General features: G+C 40.5%; 1 protein-coding gene across 2 annotated transcripts in view; it reads right to left on the bottom strand.

Annotated features, from left to right (window-relative positions):
* Positions 1 to 24,246, bottom strand: part of LOC122806652 (immunoglobulin superfamily DCC subclass member 4-like) — a 2,205,210-nt gene that overhangs the window by 356,682 nt on the left and 1,824,282 nt on the right. The window contains exons 10-11 of one of the 2 annotated variants that reach the window (XM_044077249.1): positions 13,107 to 13,280; positions 4,325 to 4,552 (exon numbers count right to left, since the gene is read on the bottom strand). In XM_044077249.1, the coding sequence (XP_043933184.1) occupies positions 4,325 to 4,552; positions 13,107 to 13,280 (402 nt within the window). The remainder of the gene's footprint in view (positions 1 to 4,324; positions 4,553 to 13,106; positions 13,281 to 24,246) is intronic. The other variant, XM_044077250.1, reaches the window with a different exon arrangement.

The following is a 24,246-nucleotide window of genomic DNA, read 5'->3' as shown; positions in this document are numbered from 1 at the left end:
GTGAAATGTAACAATCCAAATAAGGTATACCTACCACATCATAGGTGTGGGTGAATTTAAAATAAGGGCAAATATTATTCAAGTACAGTATAAATGTCTCAATATCTTTTCTGTCTCCTGCCCACAAAATAAAAACATCATCTAAAAAACATAAAGTTTGACATTTTTATTAAAATCATTATTAAACATATCTATATTCCCATTCAGTTAAGACTATATTGGCGAAAATGGGGGCGCAGGAGGCCCCATAGCAACCCCCTTAATTTGTTTAAAATATACACCTTCATAATAAATAAAATTATTTTCTAAGACCATAATTATAAACTCAAGAATGGTCAAACCTTCTAAGTTTGTAAGAGCAATATTTAAAAATTGTCCCTATTTTCAGGCCTTTGTTCCCCCATTATTTATGGCTTTGTACAGATTTCTTGATATAAAATATTGAGAAGTATGTTTAGAAACACAGGGTCTTTATACCCAGCTGATGTCCATAACCATTAAGGTGTCTGCAAAATATCTCAAACAACATCCAAGCCAAAAAGTAAAAAGGTCTCACAAACCAATTAGTAAACACTACAAAAAAAACTTAGCCAAGCTACAGTTTTCACTGTGCGATACCTTAAACCTCCTGTAATAGAGGCTTATGGGATATATGCAAATGACCCTTAAATACATAGTGTTTCAGTTATATGGCTACTGAATGTCCACAGCTAGTGAGGTTTGGCTTTATTGGCCTGAATGTATCCACAAAGACTTAAAAAGAAAAAGTAAAAAGTCATGGACATTCAGAAGCCATACAGCTGAAAAGCACCATCTCCATATCTTTTATCAGCTTTACAATATTCAGTACTTCAGTTACATTTGGTTTATATTATGATTTCAATTTTCTAGTAACTGCTTTTTTGGCAGTCACCAAACTTTAAATGTAGTAGGCCTTATTATGTCTCGGCAGTTGAGATCCTGTGTCCCAGTAGATAGAACATTATCCATGCTAGGGGCACATAACAGAACATGTGAAAATACTTTCCATTTCACAACCAATCCCCACATATTACTGATACACATCATGACACCAGGTGTCACAGAAAATAAAGTCAATCATAAATGTGGTCACGTGGGGTATATTACTAATTTTGTTCCATAGTATGCTATCCCCTACCACAAATCAATCACCCCAAAATTTATTTCAGCAAGAATCCCTACTAACCTCCCAGAAGAGGTGTAAACACAAAGTACTAGTAACATCAATACAGTAAACTTCAATACTACACCTATACCAGTCACCACTTTTTTGCATCTTTCTCTTATCTACTATTTTCTGAACTATTTTCCCAACCTCTTTAGTTTCCAAATGGCACCCCCCTCTCCAAGTCTAGTTTTCAATCTCTTTTAATCCCTTTTCCCAACCCCTCTGACAGTCCAAGTCATTTTTATCCTCCCACAGTCTAACACATAATTCACCACTCTTTCTGGTGATAATGACACTGTGAGATTTACAGTACAGGAAGAGTAACAACATAAAGGTACAGATGATGGGGTAGGGTTTTAGAAGACTGGATTAAGATAAGGAAAGGGACAATGATGTTAGGGGGATTAGGGACAAACTAAGGTTACAGACAAGCTATGGAAACAGGTCAAGGTTTAAGTAGTCATGGCTATCTATAAGGTATGAGGAATAGGCAAAAGAAAATAGGTCAATGAGGCTGTACTGTGTAAAAGACAGGGCATAAATGAACCAAAAGGCAAAAGGTGGGGAGATGGAGGAGGCATTGTACAAAGAGACAATCAGAACAAAACAAAGGAGAGTCTGGATCTTTGGCATTGGGGGATGAAGCCCTTACAGTGACCCTGATGACTGTGGTTCAATTGGCAGTCCTGGGACTGGTGAGGTCAGACAGAGAGGAAGTGCAGTGGAAGGCTGTGACTTACTACCATCTCGTGTGGGGGGGGGGGGGGGGGTGTTGAGTAGGGTTGCACACACTCAGGTGCTCACTAAGTAAGTGCAATTTACCAGGTGGAACAAGGAAAAAAATCACTCTTCATACTTCCAGTGTAGGTGGGGCAACTTTAAGGGCACACACCTTGTGGGAAGTGACAGATGGCTTCTGTAGTCAGCTCACTGCATGACCTTTCTCAGTGTTAGTGAAGTGTGTGCAGTGGGCAGGGTCAGCAAGTAAAAATTTGAAATACCCTGACAGCTACTTGAATGATGGCCTCCCTCGGATAATTACTGTGCCAGTGATAAGGAATGAGTAGATACATTGGTCAGGAGTGGGCTGATGATCGTCAGGCAGCAGTGGTGTAAAAAAAGGATACGAAGGTGTACAACGCCGAAGCTTAAAGGAAGTTGGAAAATGGGTGATGAATGGGAACAATGTTTTCGTTAAGTATACAACAAAAATAAAAAGAAGGGAGGCTTAGCAAAGATTAGAATGCAATCATGGGAGGCTGTGAAAAGTAGAGGTTTTCTATGAATTTATTGCTTTAGTCTTTAAAAATGTAAAGCGAGGGGAGGATAACATGTGGGAAGGAGGTAGGACAGAGTGAGGACAGCAATATACAAATATGATGATAAGCAGGGAAAAGGTTTGGAGAAAACTTGTTCCTTAATGGTGGGTAAATCATAGCAAGGCTTCCTATCCAAATACTGGGGCTTGTGATGCTCAATCCTGATATGGTGAAAAAAATGAAAATGGAGGAGAGACAATATCAAACATGATTCTTCTTCTTTAAACTTTTGTTTGCACAGGGTCAATGCCCTGCACCTCCTAATGTGGGGACAAGCTCCCACAGCCCAAAAACTTATAAATACTACCTCTGAGATTGCCATACCTCAGAGAAAAAGAAATATACTGAGACATGGTCATCTAAAGTACAGGCATCATACAAGTAAAGAGCAAAACAATTCAGGGAACTGCGGTAGTGCCAGGGAGAATTAAGGAAAAATCATGAAAGAAAGGATAGTATCTTTTCAAGAAGACAGCAACCTTCAGAACATCCACCAATATTAATATTAGTTCATTACAAGAAGAAGCTGCTAATTAAACCTGATCCATATTTTTATGAGTGGCTTATAGCAGAACTTGACAGTGTAGCATCAATGCACACATATACAATATCAACATCACTATGGCCTTTGACTTGGTCTTGCACAGGCGGCTGCTAGGAACACTGGACAGCTCTGCGATTGTATCAAGTTTAGGGAAAGGGATTGCTGCATTGCTCATTAATATGAAACAGAGCTGTGGTGAGAGGGTTAATCTAAGGAAAGTGACTAGTGGAGTAGCAAAGGGGTCAAGTCTTGGGTCCAGAGCTCTTCGGTATGTTCATGTCAGCCATCAGGAAAATAGAACAGGACTGATCTCTTCGCTGATCATTGATAGGACTCTAATAATACAAAGGAGGAAGCCAATAAAGATTACACAGACAGGACTGTGCCTGGATTCTAATACTAATCCTTAGTACTTAATCCATGAATAAAGTCTTTTATTCCACTATCTGTTTAAAATCACTAAAGATGGCCAATGCTTTCAATTAAAAAAAATGAAACCCTAAACTGTGCTAAAGGTACATGCAAGATTATTTGTAAAGAAGAATTAGGATGTTTGCCACATGGCTGAACATTAATCATTTCTCTGATGTAAAAAGATACCTTCATTTATTCGTGAGCTCTCAAACCTTTGTAGTTTACTTCCAGGTTTAAAAATAATATCAAAGTACTGATGTTTTTACTTGTAAGGAAAAAAGAGATTAAAAACCCATCATGGTCCACAGTTACCACTAGGTATATTTATTTGATTTACTTACTCCTTTGCGAAACTATCCCAAAACTGTTACTAGTGCACACTGTGAGGTAAATTTGTGGTGTAATAACACTTCAAAAATAATAAAATATGAGATTCACAGTCAACAAAAATTTAGCATAAGCATGAAAAACATGTACATGTGTACTGAATAATGTAAATAGCTATCAGGATACAGGTCTGAGAGTTCAAAAAAAAAAATCAGCTAGTTTGATAACTCCTCAAACCAGCTAATTATTCTTTCAGATAGTATGTATTTTTCAATTCATATATGTATTTCATTCTGACTTCCAATAAGGACACCAATGCAGAGGTGTAAATATTCATGTTTGTTCTGAGAACCCTGCTTAGAGAGATGAAATAGAAGAACCTTATAAAAAGAAATGTCAATGATAATAAACTGAAGGGATGATTTGAAGCTACGTTCTTCTGCAATACAAGGTAGTGATGTTTCAGCTGAAATCCGCTACCTCTTCTTAAGTTAAAAAGCTGCCTTTTACACAAATTTAAAATGTACAAACCTAGCCCAGTTATTTCATACTGTTTCACTTTTCGCCTTAGTCGGATAGGTCCATTGTTCCAGTTCTCATCGCCACTTGTATCGACTGGATCCTCTAAATCCTCAACTTCGGCCTTTCTGTAGAAGATTTTGTAACCAAGAATTTGTGCATGATTAGCTGGGGGCTGCCATGTAACTAATAAAGAATCCATCTTGGCCTTAACCTTCAAGTCTGTTGGAGCAAAAGGAACTAAGAAAAAAATATGAAAAAGCACAGTTAATAAAATGACATTTATAACACTGTAACAACAGCATTCACTTACTATAATGTTACTACTTGATTCATGCTGCCAAGTAGTTCAATAAATGATGCATTGTGTAAAGAATACATCATGAAGAGATGTCTGATACAAGCACGTCCAGCTGTAGCACAGCACAAAATACTTGTGTTCAGTGATTGGTACTGGGAATGTAAGGAAAACACACTTCAAAGTATCTTACTCCACTTATAAAATGGGCCTTCCAGCAAAACAAATACATAAACATGAAAGCATAAGCAATAGAAGGCATAATTAATTATTAGAAAATGAATCCCTTTAAATAAATTGCTTCTATAAAGTCTGAGAGAGTCATTCACAAACACACACACACACACACACACTCACAGTTATTCACTTAAAAGCAGAGTAACTGTAGACCTACACAAATCATCTTTTTCACACCCGATATAATGCAATCAGTTATCTTTGTAATTAGTCATTAGCAAAGGTGTTCCATCTTTAATTAGGTTCATTTGTATTACTGCATTTGAAGTCTTCCACCTTATCTTCCAGATAAACTACACTTGGACATGAAAAGAATTATCTAACACATTATTTAATTTATTTACATTTGTTCTACTGCTACAACCCAGTAAGTAAGATGATGACTTTTGCATAGGAGAGACCCGAGGTAGTGCTTCTTACTGACAAGAAGAAATTTGGACAAATCTTCAGGGAATCTTCTGATAAGTATCAGTACATTTTTAAAACACATCTGAAATGTCACCACTGCAGCTGATGTAACCACTTTTAAAAAGTCTCAGAAGTGTATCACCTACTTATTCTGTACTACAGTACCGGTATTTAACTATGAATCCCAGTCTATGGTGTGACGGCACAACTCACATCCTTCTGATGCTTCAGTCATTAATTACAAGTATATTATCGACCAAGCCACTGGGTAGCATTAAGCACAGGTGGAGTCATTTGATGGATATTACTTTTCCCTGTGGTTTTAGGTCAAAACTGCCCATCTGTAACATGAGTTTTGTATTAAATTATGAGAGGGGATTTATAAGTCAAGCAAGAATAAGGAAGGTCAGTTAGCATGTATTGCACATCATGAAGAATTGATTACTTTGGGCTGCTTTTAGTCCTGATTATGCAAATAATGTGACATTCATAGAATTTTATAAGCAGACAGAAAATTTCTTGTTTGCTAGTCAGTACACAGAAAATTGAAGAGACATTTTGTTTTCCTTCCCAATGTTTTAAATGTATACAGGATCAGCTCTGACAGGGAAATAATATAAATTTAGAAACTGTCGAGTTATAACTTTCCGTAACTGTTCCCCAATATTAATTAATTTCTAAAAGTGAACAGTATCAAACGTTTTATCTTAACATACTGCTTAAATACAGGTATATTATAAAAGTACTGTTTGTGTATAAAAGTAGGCATACTGCAAATTAGATCATTGTCTTATAACACATATGCTTTCACATTCATAAAGTACATTTTATTCCAAAGCAGCAACCAAACTGAATTTGCTTATTTACCCCCACCTTATGCTTTCCTCTCACAAAAAGCACAGACCTTTAATTGTGGATTGTACACCTTTCAGCACAGGTTTTACCTGAGTAGTTGTAATGAGGCTTAGCAGTTAGCAGCAGTGCAGGGGACAAGGCCTATGAGGCACCAGAAAACAACTTCCCACAGATGAGGGTTTGATTTCTTCAACCTCCATTTCCCTTCTATAGACTCACAGTACGCCACTTAACGAGATGGTGCTCTACAGTAATTAGGAAACTGAGCAAAGCGTCGGCATCCTGGACTGCATGTCTAGTGACCACCTCTGAATCTAATTTGGAGTGTTGCCCATCAATCACACTGTAATAAAGGCCAGTTGCAAAGCCAAAGAATGAGTCAGTGTAACTGTCTGGGGAACAGCATAGTTCTTCCTGAATTGCAAGGTAAACTTACAGGTAGGCATTCCTACTGCCAACAAAGACATATGTGTAATCCAGTCTGAGAGCACTAGCTATGTTTACTCATGAGGTTATATGAAACACCGGAAAACTTTCAAACAAAGAAACAATAATAAATAACTGTATTTAGTCATTTTTGTTTTAAGGACCAGCTGAAGAGTTCTATTGAGAGCAGTAGGCAAAAGGCAGAAACCATGTTTGCAATGGCCATGTAACTCAAGGATGACACTAGTCTCATAAACCAGTGGTGATGAGTTCAAACCTCATCATGGCTTCCGCTTGTGTTTTAATCACTCTAACATGTGTGGGGAAGTGCAGTTTATGTACTCCTATTTTGGGGTTGGGGTTGGCATAACAGTTAAGGTATTTACCTCTAGGACAAGAGGTACAGGGTTAGAGTCACACCACAGGGAATGGACTTGTTTGGCCCACACAAGCAATTAATCTAGTACTTACCTATGAACCTGAAATCTACTATGGATGCTGGCTGAGTGGGGACTCGGAAATAGTCCAGGCTGAGGCACTGATTTTCTTCAAGGAATGGTTCGAGAAAGACATTGCCCCAATTACAGGGTAATATTTCTGTTTTCCCTGAGAAGATCATAAAAAGGACAGTCATCACTTTTCTTGCATATGACTCCAGTTTAACATACTGGGTTAATGTGACAAAAAAATGTTCAGATTAGGTCATCTCCAATGGCATACAGGCTGAAATCCTTAGTATAGAACTGTCAAAACTGAATTAAATATTTGTTCTAGTGGCAAAGAAGCCAGCCCAGTAGAACAGGGCTAAGGGATTGGATACTACCCCTCCTTTCTCAGGTGATGGAGGGTAGTATCCTCTGATGGAGCTTAAAAAAAGGATTGTCCTGATGTGTGAACTATAACCAGGGTTGCATGGTTTGGCATGCTTAGGTAGCCAAATTAGTAATGTGCAGGTATCACAACAGGGCCAACTCTACATACACCAATACACCACTGGCATTCCAGTGTGGGCGGGGTCAGTATGAAATTAAACAATGGCATCTGTACCAGCCACAGTTTGTGGACAGCCTGCAGAGTCTCACCCTCGATGCATGGACATAAAACAAAGTTACCAAATCCCAATCTTAGTCTTCCCTGGAAAGGGATGAGACCCTTCGCAAGGCTATTGTGAAAAGTTAATGCCAGGTAAAATGGTGAGAACAAGAAATTTAAGAGAGATGTTGGGATTGCTAGATAGCCAGGGTAGGCACTAAGAAGCATATTGCTAAGGACAATGTGCCCTTACTTCAACAGCATGTGTATATTTTAACATAGTAAACAATGTGATCATGTATGTAATTCTCAAAAAATACTGTGTGCATTTGCCGATATTGACATTTGAAGTTGCATTTTCTGAAAAAGTAAAGAGTACTGAAATATGGCAGATGAAACTGGAGCTTCGATACAACTGAAATATTCAGCGCCATAGCTAGGGCTGGGAGTGCAGTACAGCTGCCTGGGGTGAAACCTATTAAGAAGCATGTTCAGCATGGCAGCAGAGATGTCAGACGGACATGAGTTTCGCACTGGCATTCATTTAAGCAATCATGGTCGACTTTTCAGTGCTTGATTCAGGTGGTTTATTTACTTTTACAGTGTGTGTTTTAGAAACTTCATCAAGGAGCTACCAAAGGTCTTTGGTTAAGTTAGTGGCATGTGACATTACCACTGCTTTTTTTTTTGTTAGTTCACTTTTGAATGAACCATTTTTGTCCTCAACTTTGGAGGGGATCTTTTTTGTCATCAATTTGTGGATGAAAGTGGCAACCCTCTGGAGGTTGTTCTTTTATTTGCAATTCTAACTGAAAATTCATATCAATATACACTCAGAGTGCTATAGAACCAAAGTAAAGGATGATCCAGTCAGTATGTAAGGCCTGGAATATGCTCATCCTGGTGTCTGTTTCTCCTGCACTCAGGACCGCAAGCCCAGCCATTGCTCAAAACTGAGTAGTAATGCGGTAATGTGTGGATTTCTGATTACTGCAAATGTCAGGGAGAGTGTCAGTCATATCTGAAGCAGATTAATCAGGACTTGCAACTGTGCAGTATGAAGTTTTTTTGTTTTTGGCACATCATTTATAAACAATAACAATTACAGTAAGCCGTCAGTGGGCAACTTTGTGCTGTCTGTGTTTAAACACAGGCAAAAGTCAGCAGAAATTTTTAAAGAAAGGTGCAACAAATTAAGGAACGCTAAAAAAACTGAAGTTTAAAGCAGTTATATTTGCTTGACTGCAGAGGAGACAATAATTCAGTCTACCTTAAAGTACATTCTGCAGTTTACCTTCTCCATCCCTGTTTTCCCATTCCTACTTTTCTTAACCATCTAGTGCCCTCTTGAATGCCTTTGTGAAATCCATTTCAGTTGTCCATTCAATGGTCCACAACCCTCTCTGTAAACAAGTACTTTGTCTGATTCAGGAAGTAAGGAGTATTCAGTCTTTGATCAGGGGTCTGTCTCCCTGTGTATAACCTCAACATTGTGAAGACTACTTCCACTGTCTTCTCAGTCTGATCCTGGTGAAGAAATGTAAGTGTTGTCAGTAACTCCCAAATCTTTTCTCTGCTCTGCTGCCATCACGTCACCCCCCCAGGCTCATGTGCCCTGCTCTGCTGCCATCACGTCACCCCCCCAGGCTCATGTGCCCTATTCAGGGTTGCTGCAGCCAATGTACAATATACTTTGTCTACACAGTTAAGCTCAAAGGCAATCTTCCAGCCTGCTTGGCTAGCCTTTCCAAACCCTTTCTTAGGCTATCCCCTCACCTTTCAATGATGTACCTGACTTTGTGACACCAGCAAAAGGACCAAGCCATTATTTTTTCCTTTATAAATATCTAAAAGAAAACAATGAGGAACAATGGACCCAAAACAGACTTCTGTGGTCCTCCATTAGTCAAGTTTATGCCTGCCATCATCCCTCATCTGTTCACAACACTTTGTGTCCTAACACTAAACCACCCAGAACTCCACTTACTTAAACATGATCTCATCACTAAGCCTTTTAGTTGTCCCAGCCTGCAACAGTGTGGTACTGAGAGGAAGGTCATGGAAAGTCCTGGGAAGGTCATACTGAAGTCCTGGTAGTCCGCATTTATCACTACTCCCTTGTCAAGCTGTCCTGTAATCAGCCATGCAAAAGGTCCCTGAAAGCTTCTGATGGCCATGTAAGCATGCAGTTTGTTGCCCTAGAGTTTGCTATTACCCAGGAAAGTAACCAGACGTCTCCTCAGGATTCTCTTCTTGACTTTCTTTGCCGCTACTGTTAGGCTAACATCCCTATAGATCACTGGAATTGTTCTTGTACTGCCCCTGCCTCTCTCTGTCAAGGACACTATATCACTTTCGGTCTTAAAGTTCTTAAACTTATACCCTTGCTTGTGATATAAGGAAAATGGTACCTGGGTGTGAAAGCAAGCACCATTTTGTCAACAGCTAGTTTCTTGAAAAGGGATGATCACCTTAACCTTGTGTAATCCTGTAGGTGATAATAACAAGTAAGTGGATGCAGGTGTATAGCAGCTTTTTCCTAATAATGCCCCAGCTTGCTTTATTTTCTGTTTTTACAATTTTGCAGGAATGGGACCTCTATGAAGTGGAAATCAATTGCAATAGCCATATGTACTGAAAACACTAGATCTTCTAGCATACTGGCCAGATTCCTGATCCTGGGAGGCAGTCACTCTGGTCCTTCTGCTCCGATATCCTGTTGGGAAGCCAATTCAACTTGCACTTCTCTCTCTGTACTAATCCTGGCCTTGGTTTACTGCTTCCATACTCTATAATACAGCCCAGCATTGCAACCCTCCCACTGCTTCCCTTCTTAAAGACTGAAGCAAAATGGTGACCCCATGGCACAGAGGGCTAAAGCCTGTACTATACCACAGATGACCAGTATTAACTTAGCAACACTGGCATGATGGGGCTGCAGGGGGGAGGATGGGAGTGAGCAGCAGATGTCAGCTCATCCATCCTGGGGGCAGGGAAGAAGCTTAAAAGCTTGCTGCAGACTGAAGCCTATGGGCCTGTCTAGCTTCATGCTGCATAAGCAGTGAGCCTCTCATTTAGGAGGTTGTGTATGCAGGGAAATGTGCAATCACCTCTGCAGGGCAGCAGTCATGGAGCTTCCAAGTTTGCCATGAGGGAGCAGGTAATTAAGGCACACCCGCAGGCATGCAGCATGATGCTACACCAGCTTCCTTGACTTTATCACTACCCCTGGACTAGAGTTGGCTTGGGTCCAGAGGAGGCTAAGATGGGTATGGCAGACCTGGTAATCAAGGAGAAGATCTGGAAACTGGTAATGTTCAGCTGCAGCAGAAAAATAAATAAATAAATAAATAAAATGATTGAAATGAAGTATTGATTTTATACATCAGCTTTTTCTAGTCTGCTTTAATCTCCAATTTTTTGCTCAGCCTGGACAGATCTGCCCTTTCTCTTCTAACTTCTATTATGTGCAAAAGAACTCTTTGCATCCCCTCTTGACCCTTTCTGTCAACCTTCAATTCCTGCTTTTGCTGCCCTCATCTTCTATTACCTCTTTAGCATGCCTTATATACCTAACAGCTGATGCGCTGTATCGATCCACTAACATTGTCTCTTCTTCCTTAACCACAAGTGCGTTCACACTGCACTCAGCCATATGCAACTATAATGACACCCCTCAGCTGTCTTTCAGTGATGCACTCATGCACCACAACATGCATAAGCCCACTCTCTTGCTAATCACCTTTGTCACCTCCTTCTATGTATTACTAAGCCTGAGAGGGATGGCAAAAATTGACTGTGGTCTGATCTCCCATAAAAATACTTAAAACGTATGGTGACTGAGTGTCTAAAGTCCACTTTTGTAGCCACACACTATCTCCCATTTCCCTTTTGGACCTATACCCCCTACCATTCCTGTCTGCAGGCTTTCCACTTTCTGTTGCACTGTTCCAGTCCATCTCACTCTCTGTCCTGATTTTTTCAAAGTCTGTCCTGATTACCTCATGGTATATCCGTTCTGATTATCTCACTGTATGTCTGTCCTGATTACCTCACTGTCTGTCTTGATTACATCCCTGTTGGCCCTTATTACCCCACACTCTTTCACATCTCACCTGCACTCTTCCTAAAAGCCCTTATCAATGTTCTGCTGCTTTCACCCGCCAGCCTGTCCTAAATGCCTGAGCTGTCCTCCATGCCCACTTCATGGTGTTGGCTCCCACATGCCCAACTCTGTCTCTCTTTCATGGTCTCCTCCTCCTTATTCTCGCTTTTATGGGGTCACTCACCACTTTCTCATCTCACATTACTATGTGCCAGACCACTGGCCTGTACTCTTATTATATATAATCTTGTCCTATGCTTTCCTACTACCTTTCTTCACCCTGTACTGACTAGTGGACTAGTCTCCTGTCCTGTGTCATTTCTCATCTTCCTATCTGGTATGTAACCATCTCCAGCTCATATTTTTCCCCATAAGCTCTGCATTTTGCTGCAAATCCCATATTATCTGCAATGTAAAGGATTGTTAAATTGCTCTTGAACACAGTAAGTATATGACCGGTCATTCTCCAGCTCTTCTTGCCTAGGTCGTTCTGTACCTTTCATACTGTCCAATTATACGTTCATGGATTACAACTAAGCTGATGACTGATACACAATATGTGGCCTAACTTATAAGTCCAATTACTTATTACCCCCCCCTTCCAATGAGATTGTGGAGGTAGACCTGATGCGTATTTACAATTACCTATCCTTTCTTCCATTTTTTTGTTTGAAGAAGGTTAAGGAACTGCTTTGCTTAATATGAATTCTTGCATTGCTTACTTGTTTAGATTTACCAATAACTCTCATAAGAAACAGGAATACTTGCCTGGACGTTTTAAAGCCAAGGGGATCTTACATATCTTACATATGAACCAATTCAGAAACAGAACATGCCACAGACTCTAACCTCCTGTGAAATGAAGTCATCTATCCTTGTACCTGTCCTTGTCTGTTTTAAATAACACCATACTGTACACCTGTGCCATGCTTCAGGACTAAAAATGCAATAAGATTATTGTTGTTGAGATCCATCAGAATAACAAGCATAACCTTGTATTTATACCTAATGTCATATGAGCCTGGATAAATACATTGAATAATTGTAATTTTGACTCAGATTTTTAAAAAGATATTTCCTTGACAATTCCGATATCATTGTATGGCATGTCTTTAAATGCATTAACTTTATTTCTCTATAAAGAAGTAAAATGAAAATAAAATAATTGGATGGCCTTGATCAGTGTCTTATAAAATGGACATTTCATCTCCTGTACTGATTAGCATTTTTCCTATAAGTCATCATCACTGGTTTCACACACCAGTTGGTAATCTGCAAAAGATCACTCCCTAACTAATGTACATTTTGTTTTGTTTCTCTCAGTAGTACCAATAGTGTGACACTTTCATTTCTCTGGAGCTGTGGGACTCAGAAGAAAAAACATAAATAACATTTGTATCAATGTTGAGTATAAATACAGACACTTTTCCTACCGTGTGTTTGGTTATCCCTGTTTGGAATACGATGCTGTGTCCATTCCGATGGAATTCCATATCCCATGCTGGTTCCTGCTGCAATCCTTACTTTATACACTTTGTTAGGATGAAGTGTGTGCAGAGTGAGTTGTGTTTCATTACCGATGACTTCGATTGATGAGATGTGATCTGCTGAAGAACACAGCCAAAGCAATCATAAAAAAATCAAACAAAGGGTATCTGCCAATCCTATTCTCTTTCATATCACTGTCATATAATGACAATTAATTGTGGTTATGACTGTATTCATCTGTACATTTGTTAAAACATTTTTAAGTAATTGCATCTTGTTTTATTAGAATGTTAACATCATGTTGCTTAGTATGTTACCACCATTTTAAAGTATAAATCTCTCAATGCTAGGCTTCTGATATGCGGTATGGGGGTGTGTGTCTCAGATACAAGTTTTTAGGTTACTTTGCCAGCATCAAATGAATGAAGGTGACATTATCATGCAATACTGGACATTCATAAAGCAATGCTAATGCTTGCCATATGGGGGTGGAGGGCACCTCACTATACTCTTGATTTCAGTATCATTAGATAATATAACAGCACAGCTAGTCAACAATGATCAATTCCCATACATCTCTCTGTAGAAATAGAGAGAGAGAAAGTGAGAGAGCACTTGTTATTTCTATGGGCCAAGCAATATATTAAATGTCACAAAGTTAATGCGTATGTATCAGCAGCAACAATAGCAAACTCAGTAGAACATTTCACGGCCTCAGATACTTGAGCATGCGTTCCCGCTCCTGGGGTGTATTTACTGCATTGTGGACGGCCGCTTGAGTCTCAGCTGCGATCCTTGAATAGTAAACGCTCTACTTAATCCACCAATAGTGTATATTAAGAGCGAGGCCGGCTACTTGCCCTATACTTTACTACTGCCGAGGAATACACCTGAATAACCTACTTACTATAACATTTTGTGCCATAAAGAGGCAAAACACGAGCCCTACCCCTACTATTATCGAAGAATCTCTGTTTAATATACTGCTTTGACAAACATTTATAACCAATTTGGTGATGCTGGAGTGCCACTTTCTTGCATGTTAATCAACCCCCTAGCTAACTAAGCGTCTTTACCAAAGTGTTTCATTATACTTGCTTTTGAAACAAGCTCTCCTGCAGTTCTTGAATGACTCATTTCAGATATGTATTGATTATTTGATTCTATTGTACCTACTCTATATTCTGGCTATTCTGATGGAACTCCGTTGTTTTTAATTGATTGTCTCTGCTATATTGCTTATGCAAAACAGTGGTACATTAACGTAGTTTAACATTGCTGCGACTAGTACTTCTACTCAATGTACCTATTTAACTGCTTGTTTTTATTCAAATTGTCTTTGTCATATTGTTTTTGTAAAACAGTGTTACATTGCCTTAGTTGAACATTGCAGTGTCCAGTATTTCTACTTAACGTGCCTTTTTAATTGCTTTCTTTAGTGTGCCTAAATCTCTTTTTCCTTCACCTCTTGTCTCAATTTTATTTTCCCAGCTGTCCATCCTGCCTGTATTATCCTCCTGTGAGAGACTGCCCTGCTGCTGATGACCATCGTCCTTCACCTACCATATCTTCTACCATTTCCTTACCGAGGAACTGAAACTTAATCTCCCTGTGCAACTGTCCCTCTAAGGAGGAAATAAAATTAAAGAAAGTATGTGTTCCTAATACAACTATGACTGTTCTAAAAGTAACTCTGTTGAAAGACTGTTAGACTTTGTATACTCCCTAGCCAGTTCGTCCAGCAGCCAAAGCCTTTTTTCTTAACTTAATTGCTTCCCTCCGTTCTTTAAACCTAACTCCTTCCCCCTAGTACCTGTACTTTTCTCAGCCCTGCTACTTTTAGAAGAAGCTACTCCTTGCTATTTTACATTTGTCCACTAGGTGGCACCCTTCCCTCTACCTTACCTCACTGACTTTAATGCTTCCCCTAGACTTACGGTTTAATTATTTGTAGATCTACTGCCCCTACAATCTTTTTCCTTCCTTCTAACTGTACACAAACTCTCTTACCCTTCCCTGTCTACTATCCCTTTTGTTGAGATCATTACCTTCTACCTATCCCATACTTATATACTAAGACAGCTCTCCACAGATAGTTTTTCTCTGGGATCTCTCCCTCAGTGGGTCTACCCGCTCCGTTCGCCCTATGGGCTCACTCCGCTCCCCTACCCTACCCCCAATTCCCACCCACCCCCAGTACCTCTAACTTTATACACACCTGAAACTCCCCCCAATTCCCATCAGCCTATCCCACTCCTTCACCCCTCCCCCGCCTATACTGCAATTCAATTAGTTGCTCCTCCCCCTTCCTATTCCTTATCTGAATACACTCTCACATATACTTCTCTTCCTATCAGCTCCAAACCCTCCACAATAACTCTATCCTCTCTTCTAAAGTTTATTCCTACTCTGCCCACCATGTCTCTAGCACATAAACTCCCTTCTCTTACATGTCTTATCCTCCTAATAACTCTCTATAATGCAACCTCCTCCACCAAACTACCCTCTTCTTTCTCCTTCCCCACCTCCTCCACTCTCTCCATTCCTCCCCCATTATTACTCCAATTCCTTCCAATATCCCCCTCCCTACTTCAACCTAATCCATTTCATTATTTTAAATTAAAACGCCATACAATCTCTTTAAAACCCTTTGCCACCAAATCTAAACTTTATCTCCCTCTAACTTCATGTCACAATCACAAGAGTCTCCTCCCCTCTCCCTTTACATGGCTAACTCTAGCAGGTGACATACACCCCAACCTTGGTCCCATTAACAATACCTCTCCCACTACCTCCTCCTCTAGAAACAACCAGAAATATCTTAAGTTCATTACCATTAATATCCAGAGTATAAATAATAAAATTACAAACTTCCACGCATGGCTAACTCACACTGTACTTGACATAATTACTGTCACAGAAACCTGGCTAAAACCACACATTACAAACACTGAAATTATTCCACCTGGCTACCAAGCTCTCCGATCTGATCGCCAAAACAAAAAAGGAGGTGGTGTAGCATTAATATACAACTGCCTGCTGAATCTCTCCCCTTACCAGAATACCATTCCTCAGTTTAATAATGCCGAACTAACCATTGGAATCCTCAAAATGAACAACTTTAAAAGTATCTGTATTATAGCCATTTATATTCCCCCTGGTGAAAACATCGCGACCCTAGAAAATATTCTCTTATGGGCTTCAAAAAATATCAAACTTGAGACTTACATTCTAGGTGATGTCAACATTGACTGGAATAAATTTAATAACAATACTCCCACTCTCTCTATTAATCTTTATAACTTTACTCAACTAATAAAGAGCATTACTAGACCCAACAAAAATAACTCACCAGGGTCCTCCCTAGACTGGATCCTAGTCAGCCATCCTAATAAGATCTCCAACTCTGGTATTTTACCTCATTCAATAAGTGACCATCTTCCAGCCTTTATTCTCCGAGCTGCCCAACACCTCCCTCACCAACACCAATATGCCCATACTCACAATCTCACTAATTTTAACCCCTCTATATTCTCTGAAACCCTTAAACTAACTAACTGGGATATCCTTAAAACTCATCCTCTAGATGACGCAGTGGTAAGCTTCAATACTACCTTCCTTAAAATTCTAAACTCTCAAGCCCCACCGTGAACAAAACAAATAAAACAAAACTCTGCCCCTTGGCTAACTAAGGACACTAAAACTCTTATGCATCAAAGGGACAAAATCTGGAAAATTTATAACAAAAATAAACACCCAGATACACTCCTTCAATATAAGCAACTCCGCAATCTAACCAAAAAACTTATCACAAAAGATAAAAAATCCTACTACACTAAACTACAGTCTACCCTCTCAAATGATCCCAAAAAATTCTGGAAGTCCATTAACTCCCTCTTACTCCCAGGCTCCAAATCCAATCCCTGTCCCGACAACAACAAGACCGACACAGAAATTGCATCCCTTTTAAACTCCTTCTTTACCAATTCTATAGCCAAACTGACCAAAACCTTCTCAAAATCTACACCCTGCCCTCCACCCAATCCTTCTCTCCCATCCTCTCCCCACTCCTGCTCTCCTAATCCCCCTCCCACTTTCCGCTTAAAACCTGTATCCACCAGCTATATTAAAAAACATCTGACCAAACTCAAGCCTTGCTCTAATGCCCCCGACAATATCCCATCTCTCTTTCTCAAACTGGCAGCTGATGGCATTGCCATACCAATCAGTATTCTCATCAATAGATCCATCCAAGAATCTTATGTTCCCAAACTATGGCGAGCAGCTTACATCCTGCCCCTTCATAAAGGAGGCAAAAATAATAGCACTTCTAATTTCTGCCCAATAGCCATTCTTTCCCCAATTTCTAAAATCCTGGAAAAATGTATCCACCAGCAACTCATGCCCCACATACTAAATAACCATCTCCTTACCCCTACTCAGCACAGCTTCCGTCCTGGCCACAGTACCATTACTGCTCTACTCTCTTTCTTAGATATTGTCAACCATGCCCATGACTCTGGAGACATTGTCTCTACTGTCCTTCTCGATCTTTCCAAAGCATTTGACACTGTATCGCACACACTCCTTCTCAACCACCTTTCTAATCTCAATCTCTCTATTGATTCCCTTTCTTGGTTCAGAAGTTATCTCTCAGACAGATCCCAAGCTGTGAAATGGCAAACAGGGACATCTTCCTCCTTCCTTCCTACCCCCACCGGAGTTCCAAAGGGCTCTATTCTCAGACCTATACTCTTTAACGTGGTCATCAATAATTTTCACTCTGCAATTCCTCACTCTCAAATAGTCCAATATGCAGATGACTCCACTCTAGTCTGCTCTGCCTCTAGCCTTCCCGAACTCCAGTCCAAGACCCAATTGGCCTTCACTGCTACAGAGAATTGGATGCTTCTAAACCATCTCTCTCTTAATGCCAATAAATCCCACATCATCCTCTTTCCCCCCTCTAAAGCTCCTCTACTTGATAAATCCTCTTTCAAGATTACAAGCCTCACCCACTCCACAATAGAAGTTGTTACTCATGCCAAGCTACTTGGTGTTACTATTGATGAACACCTGAAATTTAATACTCATGTTCAACTAAATATAAAAAAAACACCAGAAGCTTGGTATGCTTTATAGAAACACTAGCTTCTTAACAATAGCTACAAGACAAACCCTCGCTTCCACCTTCCTTCTACCTTCTCTATTATATGGTGCTCCTCTTCTAACGAACCTAACAGCTTCCATCGCCTCTAAACTAGAAAGTTGCTACAACAAAATTGCCAAATTCTCCACTAACTCTTCTCATGCTACTCACCATTGCATCTCCCTCCATAGTCTCCAATGGCTCGAACTCCCTAATCATCTTGACTACATCCAACTTACTACTGCCCACAAACTAGTTTTCAAACCCAATGCTTGCCCAGCTCTTTCAAATATCCTACCTTTCTATACTCCTCTCAGGCCCCTAAGATCAGGCCACAAAAATCTTCTTTCTGTACACAAACCTAAATGACCACCTGGTCATCTACTCCTTTCTTATACTATAGCAAAGAAATGGAACCTGCTTCCTCCCCAGCTAAGAATCACCACAAGTCCTGCACAATTCAAATCTCTACTGCATTCTCTCCTCCTCCAAAACAGGAAATGTAATTGTATACTTCCCTCCTAGGTCCTATTACTTTCCTAGCTATTACTTTCCCCCTCCTGCCCCTCATCTCTCTAATCTTTCTTCTGCTCCCCATACTCTACATTTCTTTTTTTTTTCCCTTATATTAATCTCACTGCAGATACCCTTTAAATCCTCACTTCCCCTCTGCTTATATGCCTTCTCCTGCTACTCATCTTTTCCCTCTTCTCTCAGCTACTCAATCTGCATTCTTCTACCAATGTATATGTGTATATATATATATATATATATATATATATATATAGAGAGAGAGAGAGAGAGAGTATTCCACTTTATTAAATTGTTTAAGTGTGCAATATTAAGGAATATGCAGCTTTAAAAGTGCAAAGTGTCTGTTACTTGGAGCTTTTCTCCCCGGGCCTCCACTGAAAACGGGCCTTCGGGCCCAGTGGACATCCCCGGTTATCAAACTGGAAATAAATAAATAAATAAATAAATAAAACACAAACCACCAGGTCAGGTATATCCAAGACTTATTCCAGCAAAATCTCTAGCACTTCGGCTCACAGCCTTCACGGAGTAAAACAGTACATAAAAAACTGCACCATATATAAAATCATGCCATCATTGTTCAATTAACACTAATTAAGTCATTAAAGAAAACTCCACCTTATTAAATATAAAATTTCCAGTTGCACTCTGTATTCAGTCCATGAAGAATTGAAGTGCCATATTTCAATATAAAACTTGACTATCTATACAAAAGCCTTGAAGGCTGTGAGCCGAAGCGCTAGAGATTTTACTGGAATAAATCTTGCAAACCTGGCCTGGTGGTTTGTGTTAATACATACATATGTTTGGTACATAACTGACTCCCATCTCCACTTTCTGATCTATGGCCCCTATCCTTCCTGTCATAGGTTCATAGGTTGGTACTAGGCTATCAGCCCTAGGGCCTATACAAGCCTAGCCATAACAATTCCCTGGCTATTTCATCCCACACTATTTACTTCTCTGGACCCCTGTCTAGCAGGGCGACTGACGTGATCCCCAGGGTGAATTTCCTTTCTCCCATCCAATCGTCAAGGTTCCTTTTGAAGAGGGCCAAAAAGGCACTCTGCCTGACATGTATGGGCAATCTATTCCAGAGTCTGGGGAGTCTCTGGGTCAGGAACCTATCCCTCCAGCATGTTTTGTTTATTGTGATGACAAGGTTTAGATCCCTGGAGCATGTGGCTCTGAGGGATTGGGATTTCTTTAAGTGTAGCATGTCCAACAGCTCTGGGTTTGACATGGCCTTGTATGTTAAGCAGAGATCGCCTCTGAGTAGACAATATGTGACAGAGTATAGCTGGAGTTTTTTAAGGCGGTCAGCGTAGGGCATCTGCTTTAGGCATGTAATTCTTTTAGTGAGGTATTTCTGCGGCCTTTCCAGTTGTTGCAGATGTCTTGAGAGGTACATACCAAATGGGGCGTTGTATTCTATAATGGGTCTAATGAGGGATGAGTACAGTGGGACAATGACCTCCTTTTTTCTGGATGAAAAGCCCTTAGTGATGAGGTGTGCCACATAGAAGGATTTCCTGACTGTTGTGGCGATGTGGTTATCGAAGGTGAGACCACTATCCACCTGTGTCCCTAAGTCTCTTTTCACACTTTCGGTGTTTAGTGTACTGCCACCTATATGGTAATTCACGGATACATGTTTTTTCCCAAAGGGGATAACTATACATTTCTTGGCATTGAGCTTGAGCCCATGGCTCTGGCACCAAGCATCTGTTTCTGTAAGGCCCTTTTGTAGAGTATCCACATCATTTGGGGATTCGATAATGGCTCCCAGTTTGCAGTCATCTGCGAACTTTGTTATCCAGAGTCCCTTAGTGTTGGCCTGTACTTCAGAGAAGTAGATGCCAAACAAGGGCGGTCCCAGGACTGAACCCTGAGGTACTCCACTTGTCACTTGTCTGGAGCTGGATTTGGAGTCGGCTACTTTTACAGTGTGGGTTCTATCAGTAAGCCAGTTAGCAACCCATTGGGTGATGTAGGGATTAATGCCCAGCTTAGTAAGTTTATCTATGATTCCAGAGTGGTTTTGGTGTCAAAGGCCTTGGCAAGGTCTAGATAGGCTGTGTGGACCACCTTACCCTTGTCCATGGCTCTGGAGACTGATTTGAAGAAGTCAATCGGGTTCAGGAGATAAGATCTGCCCTTCACGAACCCAAACTGGGTGGGGTCCAGTGTTTGAAGGTTGCCAATGTCTTTGTTTATAAGTTCCATGATAATATGCTCCATGGCCTTGCAGATAAGGCTTGTCAGGCTGATGGGACGGTAGTTTCTGGGATCCAAGGTGGATCCCCCTTGTGGAGTGGGATAACTGTAGCTCTGCGCCACTCAGTGGGCACGAAACCTGAGGTGAGGCTATGATTAAACATGACACTTAGGTGAGGTGCCAGTTCATATTGTAGCTCATGTAGTACACAGCCCGGGATGTCATCTGGTCCCATGGATGCTGTATTCTTAGCTTTGGAGAGTGCGTTTTTTACCTGTGTGGCCGTTATTACTGGAATTTGGCAATCTTCTGGTACTGAGATGGGCCATTTAGGGGGTGAGAGGGGAGTGAAGTTGGCACTAAATCGATCTGCCAGGATACTGGCAATATCCTTGGGATCAGTATATTTAATGCCATTCTGTTTTAGCTCAGAGCAGATATGAGCATTGCCATTTAGATTCTTGACATAGTTATACAATGCCTTATGGTTGTCTTTGGAATCTTTGGCAATTTTATTTTCGTAACTAGCTTTGGAGGATTTTATGAGGGATCTCAGTTTCTTACTGAGGCTGGTAAGGAAGTTTTTTGCATCCTGGGATTTTCCTCTTTTCTGCAACAGTTTCTTCCTTTTGTTGTAAAGTTTGTTTATGGCAGGGGCCCACCAGATTGGCTTCTTTTTTTGGATGAGAGCATCTTGGTTCTATTTGGGATGGCACGATTCATGCATGAGTGGATGTGCTCATACAGTGCCTTAGTGTAGGATTCAGCAGTTGAACTTTCAGTTCCCGTCTGCATGGATGTCATGAAGTTTGTCACTTCTGACTTGAGTAGCATGAAGCTGGCTTTGGAGAAGTTTTTTATGGAGGTTTCCTTACTGGGGGGTGGGATGTGGATGTTAAGGGTGATTAGCTTACGGTCAGACCTGACTAATGAGGGGGTGACCATAGGTGTGGAGCATCGATTTCCCATGTTGGTAATGACCAGGTCTAGGATATTGGAGCCCCTGGTGGGACTATAGATTAGTTGATCCAGGGCGTTGGAATTTATGAATTCCAAGAACCGTTGGGCAAAGGTGTTGGTACACGAGTAGTTTTCCCAGTTAATGGCAGGGTAGTTAAAATCACCCAGTATTAGGGTGTTTGGTTCTATCTTAATATTTTCCAGTATGTTTAGAAAGGTGTAGTGAGAATCTTGGGGTATGGTGGGGGATCTGTAGCAAGCTACAATTTGGATTGCAGTCTTACCTAGTGTTAGTTGCACCTGGAGAATTTCAGACGCATTGTGTTGGGCAACTAGCCTTGTTGTGTGAATATCCTTGGTGAATATTGACACTCCTCCACCTTTAGTGTTTCGGGCCTGCTTTGGTGGCCGAAAAGTGTGGTAAGAGTTGTAGCCTGGTATTGCAGGGGTGCTCTCTGGAGCCTTGAACCAGGTCTCAGTTACTGCACAGATATCGATGTTCTCCATTTTTAGGAGTGCCTCAAGAGAGTGCATTTTGAGGTTTAGACATCTAGCATTGAGTAGCATTACCTTCAGATTTTGCATGCTTGTACCTGTTATGGTGGTGGTTTTGTCATTTGAACTTTGCCTAAAAAAGGCACTATAGGGGTGGCAAGAGCCTTAGCCAGTAACCTGAATCCCAGGGGCGACAGGTGCAGACAATCTCTGGCAAAGCATCATGGTCTGTCAATCATATCATCCCATGTCTGTGGTCTTTCCACTTCCTGTTCCACTGCTCCAGCCCACCATACTGACTGTCCTGATTATCTCACTGCGTATGATGCATGGGATCTCAATCACATATTCGCTCCATTCTTCCTAAAAGCTCTTTCCAGTGTCCTGGCCTTTTCACCCTCAACTTGTCCTAAATGCCTGAAATGACCTCCCTACCCACTTTCTCCTTGTTCGACTCATAGAGCTGGCTCCTGTCTGACCACTTCTGTTCCTGTTTCCTCTGGTGACTAGCAGAGATATGCATCACTCCAAGCTACTGATTACATGATCCTACGTCATAAAGTCAATCAGTTTAACAGAAGGGTCTATGTTATAATAGCAAACGATCAAAAGATCGAATGCTGTTATATCGACCACAAAAGAATGAAAACAAAAAAGAGCTGTGCCCCCCACACACCCCCTACTTAAATATACCAACTCTGAGATCGCACTATAGTGCCGAAAATTGCAAAGTGACGGAAGCGGCCAAGCAACTTTTTCCCAGGGAAAGAATTCACTTAAAAGCCGCTTCATCATTTTGTGTTTTTGACATTTACAGTTCGAAGAAGATGCATTCGACATAATGCGCCTTCGTTCTTCTGACAGAAACCCTAACAGAAACAGTGTGCAGAGAAAAAGGCCCAAAACCTGCCATGCCAGAAATGTTCACCAGTTAGCTATTCAGTGTGCTGCAAGCACTATTACACTTAGCTCATGATGTTTTTATACCATCAATTAGTCTGTCATATTACACAGACCATAATGAATGATATTAAACTGCATCAGTGAAGACTCATGAACAAGCTTCTGCATATACCTGCCAACCTGCAAGCATTGAAAATAGAACCAAAAGCCCGTGAAAAATAGGAACATCAAGCTAAAAATCTGGATAAATAATTAGCATATAATTTGAATACCAAAACTGCTCCTACTTCCAGTAGGAATGTGGGATACTACTCGGAAATATGTTTAAACAACAGACAATGACAAAAATGAATAAAAAATATAAGTACATTATCAAAGAGATGATGTAAAATCAGTAGAATTTAACAAACTGCTTCACAAAATTCTACCAGATGTGTCATTTATTTTTGATTCAGTAAAAGTGAGTTGCAAGATATGTATCTTTCTTTTTTAAATTATTTTTGTCACTAGTATGCTGGTCAGGTAGCATGGTTTTCCGTGAATAAGACAACTTTAAAAATCACATGTGATGATGGGGGAGACAGAAAACTGTGTGAATGGATTAATCAAGCCTGAAAATAGAGACATCCTGTGCAGGGCTAAGCCAGGCCTGAAAATAAGAATGCTCCTGCAGAATATGGATGGTTGACAGTCTGCATCAACCTATACTATCGGCACTGAATGCATGCTAGCAGAATGCTACCGTTCTTGTATTGGAACATGGGCAAAAAAACAGTCTGACAAATCGGGTAGATATCCTAAGACTCACAGTGAAACAGAGGAGCAG

This window comes from Protopterus annectens, chromosome 7.part0 (genome assembly GCF_019279795.1).
Source record: "Protopterus annectens isolate FY-2018-M chromosome 7.part0, PAN1.0, whole genome shotgun sequence".
Classification (NCBI taxonomy): Eukaryota; Metazoa; Chordata; order Ceratodontiformes; family Protopteridae; genus Protopterus; species Protopterus annectens.
Note: the sequence above shows the minus strand (reverse complement) of the source record. Positions and strands in the feature narration are given on the sequence as shown.